The sequence below is a fragment of the Myotis yumanensis genome, unplaced genomic scaffold (genome assembly GCF_028538775.1).
Source record: "Myotis yumanensis isolate MYYU_CA2020_CCGP unplaced genomic scaffold, mMyoYum1.0.hap1 SCAF_14, whole genome shotgun sequence".
Taxonomy (NCBI): domain Eukaryota; kingdom Metazoa; phylum Chordata; class Mammalia; order Chiroptera; family Vespertilionidae; genus Myotis; species Myotis yumanensis.
This window is the reverse complement of record NW_027223765.1, coordinates 25,801,160-25,818,202: the sequence shown is the minus strand read 5'-3', so window position 1 is coordinate 25,818,202 and position 17,043 is coordinate 25,801,160. Positions and strand designations below refer to the sequence as shown.

Here is a 17,043-nt window from a genome sequence, read left to right as displayed (position 1 = left end):
CTCCCTGTCAGGGCACATGTCTGGGTTGCGGACTCAGTCCCCAAGATGGGCATGCAGGAGGCAGCCAATTGATATTTCTCACAGATGTTTCTATCTCTCTATCCCTTTCCCTTCCTCTCTTTAAAAATTCATTAAAAAATATTTTTTAAAAATAAAAAGTATGTGATATCACCTGGCCGGAGTGATTCAGTGGTTGAGCATCAACCAATGAACCAGGAGGTCATGGTTCGATTCCCAGTCAGGGCATGTGCCTGGGTTGCAGGCTCAGTCCCCAGGGCAGAGTGTGCAGGAAGCAGCCAAATCAATGATTCTTTATCATCACTGATGTTTCTATTTCTCTCTCCCTCTCCCTTCCTCTCTGAAATCAATAAAAAATATATATTTTTTAAAAAGTGATATCTTAATCTTAGCCTTTCACTGGACAAGGTCACAACTCATTGCTACTGCAGGTGTTAAGAGACCATCTTTCAAAAGGTAGTACTAGAAAATTTTAGATAATGTTATTGAAATGTCAGTATCAGAGATTAGTTTCAGGAAAATGAAGAATAGTGAAGTGTTTTCCCCAGCTCTTCTAAAAATCCTACTACTTAACATGTCAGGTTGCCATGATGCACTTTCTATTGTGCAAAATGGATTGTAAAGACATATTATTACATACCATTATATATAAATATACATATCCATAACATAACACACCATAAATAAACATGGAGATTGGGATGTGCCAAAAAGAAAAGTGACATAGGAGAAAACTGTAGTGTGCTTTTTCCCTTTTCAAGTTTCTATTTTGAAGATTTAAACAAGCTATTATGTAGTAACAATCCCAGTAAAGAGAAAACATGACTCTGGAAAGAGACATATGTAAATATTTCTATACTAAGATAAGTTTTGCTAAACTAATAATTGTAACTAATAATTTCGAAGTACTCGACATATGTCAGGCATTATGCAAACACCACATATATCAAAACCCATTAAAACCTCAGCCTTCGTGGACGGAGCTGTGATCATACAAAAATGAGGCAACTGAGGCTGTCATGAGGTATTACTCAAGGTCACAGAGCTTAGTAAGTGATAGAGCTCAAACTGGAGTTCAGGACCATCTAACGAGACAACTCAGGCTCTTTATAACCTCTCTCTATAGCCAGCTTCTAACAACAATTATGTACGTACCTCAATTATTTTCAATCTTTACAAATAACAGAACCTTACACATTATCAGGATTTCTAACTCACCAAACCAAGACCAAGGCTTCTTTCTCACAGGCAGAGTTCACCCATGTAGTTACTACTCTTTTGTCAATTTCTGTAACTAGGTCATCCTTGCCATATATGCAAAGTTGAGTAAAGAACATGGTCTAGCAGGGCACTTCAAGTTTCTACACTGAACATTTAAGTTTCTCCTTAAAATTATAAAGTCATTGGTAATGGGATGGCAGAAACCTTCTTTCCCAGCTTCTCCAAAGGTCAGAAGGAGCATCTTCTCAGCACAGACACCTACAACTGTGGTTCAAAAATAACCATTTTACCAAGAAATTTCACTTTAGAACATGCTGAAAAAAAGATGGGCATATTTGAAATTTAAATGTGGCTGCTATACTGAAAGAGGCAGCTAATTCTTAATACAGTCGGTGAGGAGCGTGATGTAACAGAAACACTATCAGTGTATTTAGCAAACTATTTGATGACTGAAGCTTACATGAGGATTGTTCTTCTCCAGGAGCTCAGTTAATTTTTCTAATAGTGCAATAAGAAATTCTCTAGGTTTTCTTAGAACCCAAGCTGGTTGTGCAATAAAGATTCTCAAGAAAACTCCTCCAACAGCAAGTTCACCCTCTGCTTCTCCAAACACCACAGTAAAATCTTCAGGCAACTTGAAATAGAGAAAGAACTAGAGTCAAGTCCTTAGTCATCATTAGTTGTACATTACACAATACATCCAAACTCTATTAAAGACATCGTTATGAAATTAAGTAGTTCTTAGTCATTAATATAATCAAATCATAAGTTTTATTGTCTCAATAAAATTCAGAAAAGGTGGTTTGATTAGCTACTTACTTTAAAAGTGAGTATTCCTAGTTTTAGGTTTAAAATCTTATTTGCCAGGGAAAGATCTTAATGACAAAGTATCTAAGAGGTTGGCATTAAACTCAACAGAGATTTTAAAATATAACAACAAAAAATACAGTAAAATGCAAAATTCCTTTCTCTGATGAAAGTATATTTACCTTCCAGTTTATATCCGGGTTGTCTCGCTGATTTTTAAAGTGCCTTGGGGGGAAAAAGGGGAGATATTAAATTTCAGTCATAGGATACACTTTCATTAGCCTTTAGAGCAGTGGTTCTCAACCTTCTGGCCCTTTAAATACAGTTCCTCATGTTGTGACCCAACCATAAAATTATTTTCGTTGCTACTTCATAACTGTAATGTTGCTACAGTTATGAATCATAATGTAAATATCTGATATGCGGGATGGTCTTAGGCGTCCCCTGTGAAAGGGTTGACCACCAAAGGGGTCACGACCCACAGGTTGAGAACCGCTGCTTTAGAGTAAGTCTCAGAGAGCTGACAATGAGGAAGACATATGCCTTTCCCGGTGATTTTACCTCAAGGCCAAAGGTTATGAGCCATATCTTTACTTACTCTAGCATCATTTCTCTAACTGTTGTGGACACTTTATCTCTGGAACTATCATTCCAAATTAACTCCGGATTTTCATGAGTTCCTTCAAAAATATGGACAGCAGCTTCGGGGCTGTCTCTCATGGCATCCATGAAAACGCTTGGCAGAAATTTCATTAATGTAAGTCGAACCTATATGAAGAGGTTTGAGAAAAACAAAATAAGCTATTGGAAACATCTCAATATTTCATTTGTTTTATATATAAGATAGACTATTGCTGTAATTTGTGTTATGGCTGATAGGAGCCGTAACTATTATCTAAAAGTCCTAAAGTGGGTCAACAGGTAAATCTTGGTTTATGCAAAGGTAACTTTAACAAGCCTCACTATGACCTGCTCCTACTTACCTATCTAGTTTCATTTCCACACTCTGCCTCAAATTTAAGAAACTAAGAAATGCAGTATCCCTGGCGACCACACACCCTTCCCCTCAGAACCATGCCCTGCACCTGCCGTTCCTTCTGCCAGAACACCCTGAGCTGGCCTGTCCCTTCCAACTCTACTCCATGCTCCCCACCCTCAAAATTAAATTTTTCTCATGCTTTGTGGCCTATGTGTATTTTTAGTGCATTTATTTTGCTATACCATGTTTTATATTATACTGTGACTTTTTCTATAAAGGATTTTAAAAGCAGCTTTAAAAAATACACATCCACACAAACTGAAAATTAATGTGAGGCATAATAAGTACAAAAGCAAAATAAAAGTTGGGAAGATAAGTTTCTTCCCTCAGTCTTCACATTGTTCTGTCTACTTCCTGTCATTCAAGTCTGTGCTCAAATCTTGGCTTCTGGAAACTCCCCCAGTCCAGGTGTCTTGCTCACTGTATTCAACAGCCCCTAACACATACTAGCAGATACTAAAAAAAATGTACCTGAATGAATGAGACTAATATGAAGTCAGTACACAAAGGAAACATTAAAAGCTCTGTACAATTTTTAGTGAGAGACTACAAATTTGTCTCTGAACCTCCCAGCAGCTAATGAACTAAAGAAAACAATGTCAGTTACATGACAAAAATCTATAACATAGGAAGAATGTCACTTTTCTTGATAATGACAGAATTCAAATAAGAAGTGATCACTCACTGGTGTGTATACACTATCAGACATTTAAATAAAAATATTTTTATATAACACAAATCCTTTGATCATACGCCTTCAAGTTACTGTCTATGGCTGCTTTCCTGTTATAAAGACAGAGTTTAGTATTTGCAGGAATCATATGACCCACAAAGGATAACATATTTACTATATGGCCCTTTAGAAAAAAAAGTTTACCAGCCTCTTCCCTACCTTACACCATGTGCAAAGATTCACTCAAATGGATCTAAGACATAAAGACAAGATCTAAAACTATTAAAATCTTAGGAGAAAAGATAGGCAGGGATTTTTGTAACTTTGGATTAGGCAATGATTTCTTAGATATAACATCAAAAGCACAAGCTACAGGAACAACAAAAAAGATAGTTTCAACTTCAGAAGACACCATAAAAAAATGGAAAGACATCCACAGAATGGGAGAAAATATTTGCAAATCCTATCATTTGGTAAGAAATTGGTATCCAGACTAAATAAAAAACAATTACAACTCAAAAGTAAAAAGACAAATAACTCAATTTAAAAAATGAGCAAAAAATGTGAACAGATAATTCTCAAAAAAAAAAAAATATATATATATACACACACACACAAATGGCCAATAGGCATCACTAGCCCCTACTTCACCCCACTAGAGTGGCTATAATAAAAAAGACATATAACAAGTATCAGAGAAAATGTGGAGAAATTACAACTCTCACACCCTGCTGGTGGGAATGTAAAATGGTGCAGCCACTTTGGAAAATAGTCTGACTGCTGCTTGAAAGGCTAAACTAGTATTACCATATGATTCAGAAATTCCACTCTGAGAAATAAAAATACCTATCCACACAAAAACATGTCAACAAATGTTCACAGAAGCGTTATTCAGAGTAGCTAAAAAGTAGAAACAATCCACATGTCCATCAATTGATAAATGGAAAAACAAAATGTGGTGTATCTACATAATGGAATTATTTGGCAATAAAAAGGAATGAAGTACAGATACTTGCTACAACATGGATGAACCTTATGCTAAATGACAGAAACCAGTCACAAAGGACCACATATTGTATGATTCCATTTATATGAAATGCCAAGAATAGACAAATCTATGGAGACAGAAAGTAGGTTAGTGGTTACCAGGTTCTGGGAAGAGGGGGAATGGGAGTGACCACTAAGGGAATGTTGCCCCACCCCTGGGTTGATGCAGGTGTTTCAAAATCGATTGTGACTGCCCAATCTATAAATATAATAAAATCACTGAATCGTACACTTTATATGTGAGAATTGTGTGGTATGTCAATTATATCACAATAAGCTGTTACAAAAAAGGGAAAAAAAGTTTACTGACCCCAGTTCTAGAATCTCTTGCTGCAAATCACTCAACTAAGGAGCTGACACTTGTATTTTTCCTATATAGAAAATTTAAGTATAAATATATTCATCTCGATAAAATTTGTTCCTCATGTATTTCAAAGGTCAAAAAAAATTACTGAAGAATTCAATGTCAAGAGCAGTACATATTTAAATACCTAAAACATTATTTAAAACATTAATATTATAATTATGTGCTACCCAACTCTAGCTTTACGAAAACTCAATATTAAATATCAATATTCACACAGAATATTCACATAGACGCTTTCTATAGGCATCCTATATAGTCTCCCTCATCTCATCAACCCTGCTGATGACAGACTATTAACCTTATTCCCAAAGAACAACTGTTTCAGGTCTTGTGACAGTCTCAACACCTAGATTGTGAGATCAGGAAGAAAATAATAACTGAATCCAGCTTGTTTTACTGATATAAAATCAGACTCTGGAAGTGGGGACTCAGGAGCCTTTAGCTCATGGTGCTCCCACGTCTCTGCTGCTTGGTGGGTGGGCAGACCTGCCTCAGTGAGCACTATGTCTTAACGAGCTAATAACAGAAAGAGACTTTGACTCAGCTGTGTCTGGATGGATTCCATTTAGAGGTATCCTCTGTCATAACCTAAAGATACTTTTGTTCTTTCTTCAAGGGAGATAAGCAATTTATCACTGTAATCCAAACTCTGTCTTAAAACTGCTCAATTTCAGTGCAGGCTTCCCTGAGTATAATTTTTCTCAAACTAGTAATTATAGGAACAATTTCAGGTATGTCAATCTTCCAACTTTTACATCATCATTTCCTTATCCTCACCTTCTCGGACTTTGGTAAACTTCATGAAATCAATATCGAAGTGACAGAACTTTAATAATTAATTTCTTCCTAAGAACCTATTTTGTGCTCACCTTTGGACCTATTAGTTTATCTGCTGTCATTTTAGCAAAAAGTTCCGCTGTTTGGGCTCGAACCTGTGGATGTGTTGAATTGCAGAACATATCTAGTAAATAAATCAAAGCTCCTATGAAGGAAAAAGAGAATGAGTATTTATACTATACATAAAAAAATATAACTTTTTAAATCAGTAGAATTCATTTTCAACCTTATTTTAACTCAATGCAATTAATATTTTTTAAAACCACAAGCCTTCTAAAGCATTCTTCTAGTTTATAAACTATGCAAAGTGTGATCATTATTGAGCATGACTGGATGAGAAAGCACATTACCTTTTGCCATTGCTTCTTTAATTATTTTTGTACTTGATGTCAAAGCATAAAGAGTTTCCAGAACAAGCTGGCGACCTGCAGACGAAAAGACATTTCAAGAAATGCATCACCAGTAAGCCTACATTTACTGGGTATCAATTCTGTGCCTGGTACTGAACCAGGTGCTCTAACAGAGTATCACACTTAGATCTTCACAATACCCAGTGAGACAGACATTATCATGGCTTATTATGAACGAGAAAACTGAGGCCAGGTTTAACCAGTCCATGGTTTCCCATTCAGTAAGTGGCATAGATCTATTTTGTATAGAGGTCAATTTGACTCCAAAGTGCATATTCATAACCAATATGCTTGTCTTCCTACCTCACTGTTCACAGTATAAACAAAATTTTCTCACATCCTGAGACCTGAGGACACTCTAATCAGGCATCTAAGATTTTACCGGGTTCTATTATCTCAGAGAAATGAGCAGAAAGCAGCAGTTGCAAGACACTATTTCAATCTAAGACCTAACAGCATCCTTCTGGACAGTCTGTGCACCTCCCACTCCTTGTCATGGAATTATAGTGGGCTACTGGACTTGACTCTTCTATAGCCAATGACAGACAGGTGACCAAAGAAGTAAACAGTTGGCAAAGATGATGGAGGCTGTCTCGTATTAGGCTGAGACTAAAACAACAAAGTTTGATTATCTGGAGTGGGCTATGTTACCATGTAGGAGAATAACACTAATTAGTATGTTCTATATTAAAAAATATCAGCTTGGCATATTTTTAAAAAATTGATCTCATTTTGTTGGCAACAGCCTCTATCAGCATTAAATCAGTAAAGAACAAAAAATGAAGAATTCCACTCCAGGCTGAACACAGGGTAATTTTTATCTTAAGCACTTTTTCTATCATCCAAAACCAATTATGCTTGTAAATAAACCATGGGATATTAGCCAATCCTCAATTACTAATGGGTAGCTTATACTTAGCAACCTGTTAATTTCCTTTGCTTGGAACTCTCTCACATCCAACTTTCAACTTTTGACATGGGAAATACAAAAACAATTTTACTAATTTAATGGAAAACCATAACTAGGAAGACAAATCTAACATAAAGAATACCACTTAAAATATTCCGGCCCTGACTGGTTTGGCTCAGTGGATAGAGCGTTGGCCTGCGGACTGGAGGGTCCCAGGTTCAATTCCCGTCAAGGGCATGTACAGTGGTTGCGGGCACATCCCCAGTGGGGGGTGTGCAGGAGGCAGCTGATCGATGTTGCTCTCTCATCGATGTTTCTAGCTCTCTGTCTCTCTCCCTTCCTCTCTGTAAAAAATCAATAAAATATATTTTTAAAAAAACTAATTGTCATTAGTAAATTGATGTATTAAAAAAAATAGTAATAATAAAAAAAATAAAAAAATTTAAAAAAAAAATAAAATATTCCGAAACTAAATATGGACATTGCCACATCAGAGGCTTTATGTCATCTGTGTAACTGCGCCCCTCCATGGGTTGGCCGTGCTGTGGTTTCTAAAATACCACTTGTAAATATACGTACTTGATGGTAATGAATGTAGAAGAGCCAATAAATTGGACAAAACCATTGATTCAGCAATATTGTTGACACAATCTTGGTTCGATGTCACTATATTCACAACCTGTAAATTAATCAACAGGATATTATTTTTTTTTCGGAAATGATTTCTGACCTAAATCAAATTAACTCAATTTAGGCAGACCTAAATAAATTAATGGCTTCACAAAATTGAGAAAAATGTTTGGAGGACATCTTTAATATTTAGAGGATAGTTTAATTTTAAAGATTGGCTTTATTATTTGCTCTTTTGAGAAAGAGTAAAAATGCTAATGCTCATATTTATATTATGTACATTAGCTTCCTACTAATTTAGAGGTAAGAATTAAGTACAATGACCTAACAAATATTTTAGCAGCAATTCACAATCTTGAGGCTTATAAGAAGCCTTCAGTCCCACACTCTCTGGAACTATGGTGAGTGCAGTTTTCCAGTTGCAGACTTGGGTTGGGAAGTGTTAGGAAGATGATGATTCTCCCCACTGGGACTGTGCTTTTAGAGGGAGAAAGTAAATGTCTTTAGGGCCCAGCATAAGAGACTGTCTAACTTTCCATTCTAGAGAAATGGGGCATATTTTTCTTTCGAAGAGGATGACTTCTCAAGCCTAACTTTTATGGCAGACATTTGAAGATTAATGTCACTTAATTTGAACCATGTGATCAGTACTTCAACGCAACGTAGCATAGATTTAATAATGTTTATTTAAAATGTTACAGAGTACTTAAAGGAATTAAGTTCAGAAGCATGCATTTCAATTAAAAGAACATGCTTGTTGCCCTAGCTGGTTTGGCTCAGTGGACAGAGCATCAGCCTACAGACTGAAGGGTCCCAGGTCAAGGGCATGTGACCAGGTTTGGGCTCGATCCCCAGTTGGGGGCATGCAGGAAGCAGCTGATGAATGTTTCTATCTCTCTCTCTCCCTTCCTCTCTGAAGTCAATAAAATATATGTTTTAAAGTGCTTAAAAAGAACAGAACACGCTAGTTCATAAGCTTTTAATCCATTACTGCAGGGCTGAATTTGGCGTTCGTCCTTTCTCTGGAACACAAACCTAGTGTGTAGCCAGCAAGAGTCCCTGATCTCAAATGTCTCTAGAAAGATCAGAGAAACCCTGACACTTTTCTTGGATTCTAAACATCCGAGTAAAGTCAATTTTTAACCCGCACTACATGACAATATATAATGCATTTCAATGCATTGCAGACAATGACTACTGAGTATGATCTTGAAAATGTTATGACTGCGTAACATTTGCTCTTCAAAATGAGTAAATTAATTCAAACTTTAAAAAACATCCACACTTGCCCTAACCGATTTGGCTCGGTGGGTAGAGCGTCGGCCTGCGGACTGAAAGGTCCCAGGTTCGATTCCGGTCAAGATCATGTACCTTGGTTGCGGGCACATCCCCAGTAGGAGGTGTGCAGGAGGCAGCTGATCGATGTTCCTCTCTCATTGATGTTTCTAACTCTCTATCCCTCTCCCTTCCGCTCTGTGAAAAATCAATAAAATATATATTTTTTTAAAAATCCACACTTGACTTAAAGGCAAAATGAAAAATAAAAACTACACAATAAACATGTAAACTTCCATTTAGCTTCAGATGGCGATTATCCAGGGCTCACACCATACATAGTAAGTGACAAGGAAGGCAACATGCTTTAGTACATTCTTTTACCTCCAAAGCCAATTGCTGCACTTGACCAGCTCCATGGACTCGGAGAAGAGAAAATATTAATTTAAAGTGCCCAATACATTCACTTTCAGAGCCTAAGAAATAAGAATAAAATGTTATTTTTTTTATTTCTAAGAGATGTCCTAAATGTCAAACCTTCAGAAAACCAATACACACTATTGTTTACTGTCAATTATGGGTCTGATAAGCTTTTCTCAATATTTGTGTTATGACGTTGAGTAAAGTATCTCTAAGCTACAGTAAATACTAGGCAAGATTAGAGTTTCTTATGTTCGTTTTGTTTCCATTTCCATCCCCACCTTTAGCCTCAGACTAAAAACAAGAAATTTATCAAATAGAACTCAAAAATAAAAGGTATACGGTGGTAATTATACTCTTTGTCTCTTGACATAAACCATACTTCTAAATTACAAGTGAGCATGTGATCCTGACACATGAACTTTATAGATGCTATCAAAACAGTTTCTGTGCAAGCCCTTCCTCTATTTTTGTAAGTTCCAAATCAATAGCCTGCTTTGCTGCAATTACTTTGTACCTAATACACCACTAATACCATTCTACTATGCCAAATTACAAACAATAAAAAAATGAAGTTTTCTTCAGAGAATATAACACTGCCTTTAATAACATCCCAATGTAGACCATGGAAATGACTAAATTCCTAAGAACATTTCATTACTGTTGCTTTATTGGACTAATTTGTTGGCAATAAACAAAAAGTCAGAATTTTAATAGTATTATAATATATACTGAAAAGAGCAAAAAAGTATCTGAAAGATAATTATTAAAGGTAACTTAAATTCCACTTGCATTGTTTTAAGTTTTATATCCTATATTTGTTATCAAAGCTAGAATCGGAAGAAGCATTTAGATTTTCACTCATCTGTCTCCCCTGGAGTCAAGCAAGAGTGATGTTTTTGAAAATGTCCTCTTAAAGATGTTTAAAAATAAAAATTTTCACAGTTCCATTATTTCAAATTTTATACACCAAACAATTCAGTTTTTTAAAACTATGAGTGTCCATATGCATATGAGGCAAAAATTACATCACCAAATAAATCTAATTTAAGCACTTACACTTGGTATATCAACTTATGTCATCAATTTGACATTTTACACTATCAAGTTATTCTAACTTTTCAACTCACTGAGACTCTTATAACCATGGTGCCTTGACCTATCTTTCCAGCCTACTGTTTACAGATAAAAATATTATGGGGTCAAGTCCTCTTAAAGTTATGCCAGGTATAGCATTATAGCCAAGTAAGTTTCCCTGATAAAACTGAGAATTGGATTTTTCAGGCCCTCTATTATAAGGATCTAACTGATCAAGGATATAGTCACACACCTGGATTATATTTTATGACATTTCTCAGAGCCTCCAAAGCCATTTCCACTCTTGGCAAGCGGTCTCCGTGTTGTTCTGACTCCACTTTTGCAGCATGTGTGATAGCCATGAATGTGTGGAGGTACTGGGCCTGTGAGCCTATGTAATCCAAGAGACTTGCAGCAAACGCTTTTGGAACCTATGTTGAGTGGAGAAATATTTAAAGACATGTGTGCCTTCAGAAATAATGTATAACAAAGACTCCATAGCAAAAAAACAACCAACCAAACAACAGCAGCAAAACTCAAGCTACTAAAGTGACTGTACATACACATAAATACACCTATGGATTAAAAATGGGGGGAACGCCCTGGAAGGTGTTGCTAAGTGGGTAGAGTGTCATCCTGTGCACCAAAGGGTCATGGATTCGATTCCCAGTCAGAGCACAAACCCAGGTTGTGGGTTCAATACCCGGTTGGAACCCATATGGGAGGCAACTGATTGATGTTTCTCTCCCTCCCTTCCTCTCTCTCTAGAATCAATGAAAAAAAAAAAAAAAGATGTCCTCGAATGATGACTTAAAAACAAACTGGGGGAGGGGAAAATAAAACTCAGTCACATTATGAAGTGTTTTTCAACATTTTCTGTCGCAATACAATAGAGATCAGATATACTCCCACGAGAACTTTAGTATAACAATGCTGAGATTATAGAATCACTTATCTTTACCAATAAAAGTAATAACATTAGATGTAACTTCTACAATTTGGTTATATTTTAACATTTTAAAATTATATATATTTAGAATTTAAATTCAAAGGAGAGTTTTCAAAGGGATCTTAAAAATCACTGAATTCATTCTGATTAACAGCTAAATAATACACATTATGGTTTAGTAAATTCCTTTTATGCTAAGAGTGAAGTCTAAAACAAAGCTTCACTTCTTTGCTCCTTAAAAATCAATCACCAAATCCTCCTTGTCATCCTCTCCAAAACAAAACAAAAAAACCCTGTAACAAAATATTCCTACACAATCTCCAAGTACTAAGAAGAAAAAGAAGCTCCTCAATTTGCTTCTGGAATTGACAAGCTGATGTGACCCCCATCATTTAAAAAACAACAACAACAACAAAAAACTTGATCTCCACCTGTATTTTCTTATTTTCGTCTAATAACTGGCCAGAGAAGGACATTCTACACAATGGAGTTGAGTGTGCAAGAGAGACTAGTAAGTTGAAGGCATATATACATGACAGTAGGAGAGCATTATGTGTAACATAAGGAACAGCTGGGCAAGGAATAACTTATTAATGAATCCACAAAATAAATTCTTCAACATTCAAAATAAAGAGGCTCATACATTATCAATGGTCACCCCATCACATAGCCAGGCTGGTATAAAGCATTTGGCAAAGAACACGAATTATTTCCATGTACACAGTGTGGTCAAATGAGCAAAAGTATCAGACAAAACTAATAGAGAGCTTACCTCTAGCTGGAAAGTAGGGACTTCATTATATACCCTAACAAAAATCTCGCCTACAATAAGTTCTTTGGCGTGATCACTATAGACAAATTCTGATCCATAAGTTTTGTCACAATCACCCTTTAAAAAAAGAAAATAGACTGTTAGATATGCATCAGAATCATTAGTGTCTGGTTTATGAATCTATCCACATATTCAGTTTAATAACATCAGATAAGTAACTTAAAAGAACCACTCATTTTTCAGAGGGAAAAAATGTGGTGGGATACAGAGACAGCACCCATGGCACTTATAAGGTTTATTAAGTAGTAATATGGACTCTGGAATGGGTGTAGAGTTGTTATTTTCTAGTCAAAGACTAATATTATTACTCATTTTAAAATTTCAAAAGATCACAGAGGTCAGTCAATGAAGTGTCTTAGAGCTAGTGTTCATAAAGCAAGTATGACACTTGGCTCTTCTCACCCTAGTCAGATATAGGGTGACATTTTTACTGGTTTAAAAAATAATATATTAAGTGAAGTGCTGGAAAACAAGGTCTCTGAATAAATAGGTTGAGAAATCAAGAAGAGTTTCCATTTAAAGAAAAGTAAAAAGACAGAAAAGAGAAATGGGAGAGCCTGGCCAGGAGGCTCAGTTGGTTGGAATATCATCCTGTACACCAAAAGGCTGCAGTTGCAGGTCAGGGCACATGCCTAGGTTGTGGGTTTGATCCCCAGTCTGGGTGTGTATAATAGGCAACCAATCAATTTCTCTCTCTCTCTCTCTCTTCCCCTTCCTCCCACCTTCTACGCTCTCTAAAAATCCATGGAAAAAATATCCTTGGGTGAGGATAAACAACAACAAAAGTCAAAACCCAATCATCTAGTTAGTATATGTATTATCCAGGTTTTCTCCATATTTTTCATCTTACTGGTTGTTTTTTGTTGTTGTATTTAATGGCTTAACAGCTTCTCCACTGAAAGGTGTCAGAATAGGAGAAATTATTCAATTTTGATACCAAAAGCAATTTTGATTTACTGGGGAAAAGAGGCTGGAAAGAATAATATAGCAGGGCTTCTGGGTGCAAAAACTGGTTAAAATAGAAGATAGGTATAGGTATATATTAGTGGTAACAAAAACAACAATAACAAATCTCAATGTATTATTAAATACAATAGTAAGTATTCTTAAATGCGCCAAATATTAGGTGGCAAAAAGATATATATAGACTTAATTAACACCAAATGGAGAAATGGGCTTCTGCTTTGTCAATGCTAAGTTACATTTCCAGAGATTCCATCAGAGTAAGTTACCCAAGAAACTTTTCAAACAGTAACTTACTTTTTTAATCATGTTTTCTTGTTGGGATTCAAGAAATTCAAGTAGCTCTGCCCTTGTAGAATTGTTCCATATCAAATACGGGTTCTCTGTGTTGCTGTTAAGCATCTTCAAAATCTAGGAAACAGAGTAAGTTTTGTAACATTTAGAAAAAAAAATAATGAAGTTATCGTTTACTAAAATTATCTATTACGTTTGGTAATAGGCGCTTTAAGTAGAACAGAGCTCAATAACAGGTATTTCAATAATTCTAACAAGTCTGATAATATCATTCATGTGCACCTGAGAAAAATTACGGCTGAGAGAGGGCAAATTATTTGTTCCAGGTCTCACAATCCTTAAATGGTGAAACCGGGATTCAAATTTGAATCCGTTTAACTTAACATTGGCTCTGCTTTGGTGAAAATTACACAACATACTTGTGTTAAAGCATTTAATAAACTCAGTAAACATAAGCTTAAAAGGAATCATACTGCCTTTATACACATTTATTTGAAAACAAAAATCTAAATCTTTATGAAGCATACTCCTAGGAAGGGAAATAAAATGTACAAGCAGAGTCAGTTCTGGTTTTGTAGGCCAAGCCCTAATTCCAAATTGCAGAAAACAGTTCTGCAGACATAGCTATGACTGCTTCCCTACCCACTGTGCTTTCTCTCCACTTTGCTCTCCTCCATAGTAACTATACATAGACATCTGACTTTCCTTTATATGTTTTAGTAAAACTGTTATACATTTTACATTTACAGAGCTCTATGCCAGGAGGAAAGCAGGGGTTAATACCTCCATCTTATACAAAGACACCCAATCTTTGTTTTCAAATGTTAAGAAAAATGACTGAAAAAATATATTAGTAGGAAAACTGTAAAACTTTGAGAATTAGCAGTTTAAAATAAGCATGTAATATGTCCAGATGAAGTTCAGGCCAACATTTTGAAGTGCTACTAGTTCTTTTTTCCTGTAGCAGTTAATCAACAACTTGCTAGTTTTCAATCAGCAAAACCCATTACATTAATAAACACAAAGTCCAGAAAAAGAACAAAAAGTGACACCTAAAGCTCTTCCCTCTTGTTTAGGAGCACCAAAAAGCAATGCCCAGCACTAGAACCAGACCCATTTAGATTGGATTAAAAACAAAGAAGCTATTTATAAGTTCTAAAAATACTTTACATTTACCAGTAAAACCCTGAGGCTTTATTTTTTTTTACACAAAAATATTAGACAATCACTGGAGAATATAAAAATAATATTAAAATAGTCTGCAATTCTGCCATTCAGGGATAACTGCACTTAAACAGATTGGTACAGATTCATCCATCTTTTCATTTCTTTTTAATATACAAAAATGGGTTTAGTCTTTTCACTTGAAACACTTTAAACATCTTCGAATGCCTTTATTTAAATATACCTATACAATTTAAGCTTCACAGTAATCTACTGAATGGATTTCTATAGATTAATTCTCTAATACTACATTTGTAGGTGGTTTCTCAGTGATCCTCACAAAAAAGGCCCAAGAAGTTGGGAGGTCTGCCAAGGTCAGACTTACTTTTGTCAGGAATGCATGTGTGTGTGCATTTACCTTTGGGACTTCACACCTGCGCCTAAATAAGGTAAAGCGGAGAAACAACTAAAAATAGACCCTGGGTCTCCTGCCTCCCAGTCCTCTGCCCATTGTGAAACACCACTCCAGTCCAGTCCCTTCTAATTCCAAGGAACAAGACTAGTTAAGAATTACGGTGGCTCTGCCCTGGCTGGGTGGCTCAGTTGGTGGAGCGTGGTCCGGTGCACCAAAAGGTTGTGGGTTTGATCCCTGGTTAGAGCACATAGAGGAGGCACGTGACCAACGTTTCTCTCTCTAAAAATCAATAAAATAGAATAAAGTCCTCAGGTGAGGAAAAAACACACACAATTATGGTAGCTCCACAACTGAGAAATGTGAAGTTAATTTACACTTACAAAAAGACTGCTCTTGTAGAGATAGATCATTAGCATCAATACACAATAAACTAAATTTCTTGGCTGAGAGAACAAGCATATAAACACGGTCAATTTTTAGTATTCCTGCAGCACTCAACTTTGCTATGTTCCTGTGTTATTTAAAGGATTTTGCAATATTCATCAAAACCCAGGTTACCTGTAAGCACATACCTCAGTAGTACTAACCATACCAAGTTTTCTAGCAACATAGGGTGTCAGCATGCCAGATAAACTTTTCCTGATGGTTGGATTTTCTGGAGTTGCTTGTTCTTCAGGCAGATACCCTCCAAGGCGACTGAGAGCATGGACACTCAGTTTGGCAAGGCTGTTGGCTACTTCCTGTTTAAAAATTAAGACATTAAAGTAGATCTGCTCTCTTACATTAATAACACAATTAACTGTATGGGACACATTTAAAAAGCAGAAAGCTAACAACCAAAAAAGGCATAGGAGTCCCTAATACTGGTTTTACCGAGTTTATGCATTAGAGGTTACTCTTGTACCTATACAAAAGAGCATCAGAATCTGTGAGTTCATTTCTACCAAAACAGTATCTTGTAGATAATGGGAAGAAGCACATCTGGGGGTAGGGTAGGGAATAGGATACAAGCAGGTAGATTTGACTGCTAAAGACACATACAAATAACAAAATGAATAATGAATGACAGCAAATACAAAAGTATAGATAGAAAAAAATATATGTAAAATTCAGGTAAGCACTCAAGTGTTTGGGGGAGCTAGCCCCAACAGTATCGTTATATTTTCCTGTGTTATAAAAGCGTAATTTTGCAATCCTACAGGTGATGCTGAGTAATCAAGAAAAAATTTAAGTTGTATCCAGTATATGCTACTACAAATTCCCTTGCCTTGAATCCTGGTTAAGATAAAAAATAGTTTGGAGGATTAAAGAGCAATAAACTTAGTTATCTCTGAAAAACAGTGTATGCCTTGGAGGTTCTGGATAGCTGAAGCTTTGCTTCACATTAACCTATGGCTAGAGTTCAAATGCAATATTAAAGCAGTTAAAGTTACCTGCTGGTTTGTTTCTTCACTTTTCTGAATGCCACTCTCTTCCAGTGTGTAGTCATAATTAAACAGATAACCAAGCATATACCACAAAATTCCAGCTTGAAACAGGTGTGTCTGTAGCCAGAAATCCACAGCAAAAGAACTGACACACTCTACCCCAAGAGCGGCCACCCGTGGAATACTCTGAGAGAATAAGAGTAATTGAATTAATTATAGAGTTAAGAAGAAGCTCCCAAGAGAAATTGGATGTGAATGTATGGCAAGC

At 36.0% G+C, this 17,043-nt stretch overlaps 1 protein-coding gene across 5 annotated transcripts in view; it reads right to left on the bottom strand.

Moving 5' to 3' along the window:
* DNAJC13 (DnaJ heat shock protein family (Hsp40) member C13) overlaps window positions 1-17,043 on the bottom strand; it is a 116,338-nt gene that overhangs the window by 10,919 nt on the left and 88,376 nt on the right. For 4 of the 5 annotated variants that reach the window (XR_011473690.1, XM_070433406.1, XM_070433408.1 and 1 more), the window contains 12 exons: window positions 16,782-16,961; window positions 15,921-16,088; window positions 13,773-13,886; window positions 12,453-12,569; window positions 10,985-11,162; window positions 9,619-9,710; window positions 7,909-8,008; window positions 6,360-6,434; window positions 6,042-6,154; window positions 2,645-2,814; window positions 2,229-2,271; window positions 1,700-1,873 (listed from right to left, as the gene is read on the bottom strand). Coding sequence is in view for 4 of the 5 variants with exons in the window: in XM_070433406.1 (XP_070289507.1) it covers window positions 1,700-1,873; window positions 2,229-2,271; window positions 2,645-2,814; window positions 6,042-6,154; window positions 6,360-6,434; window positions 7,909-8,008; window positions 9,619-9,710; window positions 10,985-11,162; window positions 12,453-12,569; window positions 13,773-13,886; window positions 15,921-16,088; window positions 16,782-16,961 (1,524 nt within the window). In the remaining variant the exon portion in view is untranslated. Of the gene's footprint in view, window positions 1-1,699; window positions 1,874-2,228; window positions 2,272-2,644; window positions 2,815-5,115; window positions 5,177-6,041; window positions 6,155-6,359; window positions 6,435-7,908; window positions 8,009-9,618; window positions 9,711-10,984; window positions 11,163-12,452; window positions 12,570-13,772; window positions 13,887-15,920; window positions 16,089-16,781; window positions 16,962-17,043 lie in introns of those variants that run through there. The other variant, XM_070433409.1, reaches the window with a different exon arrangement.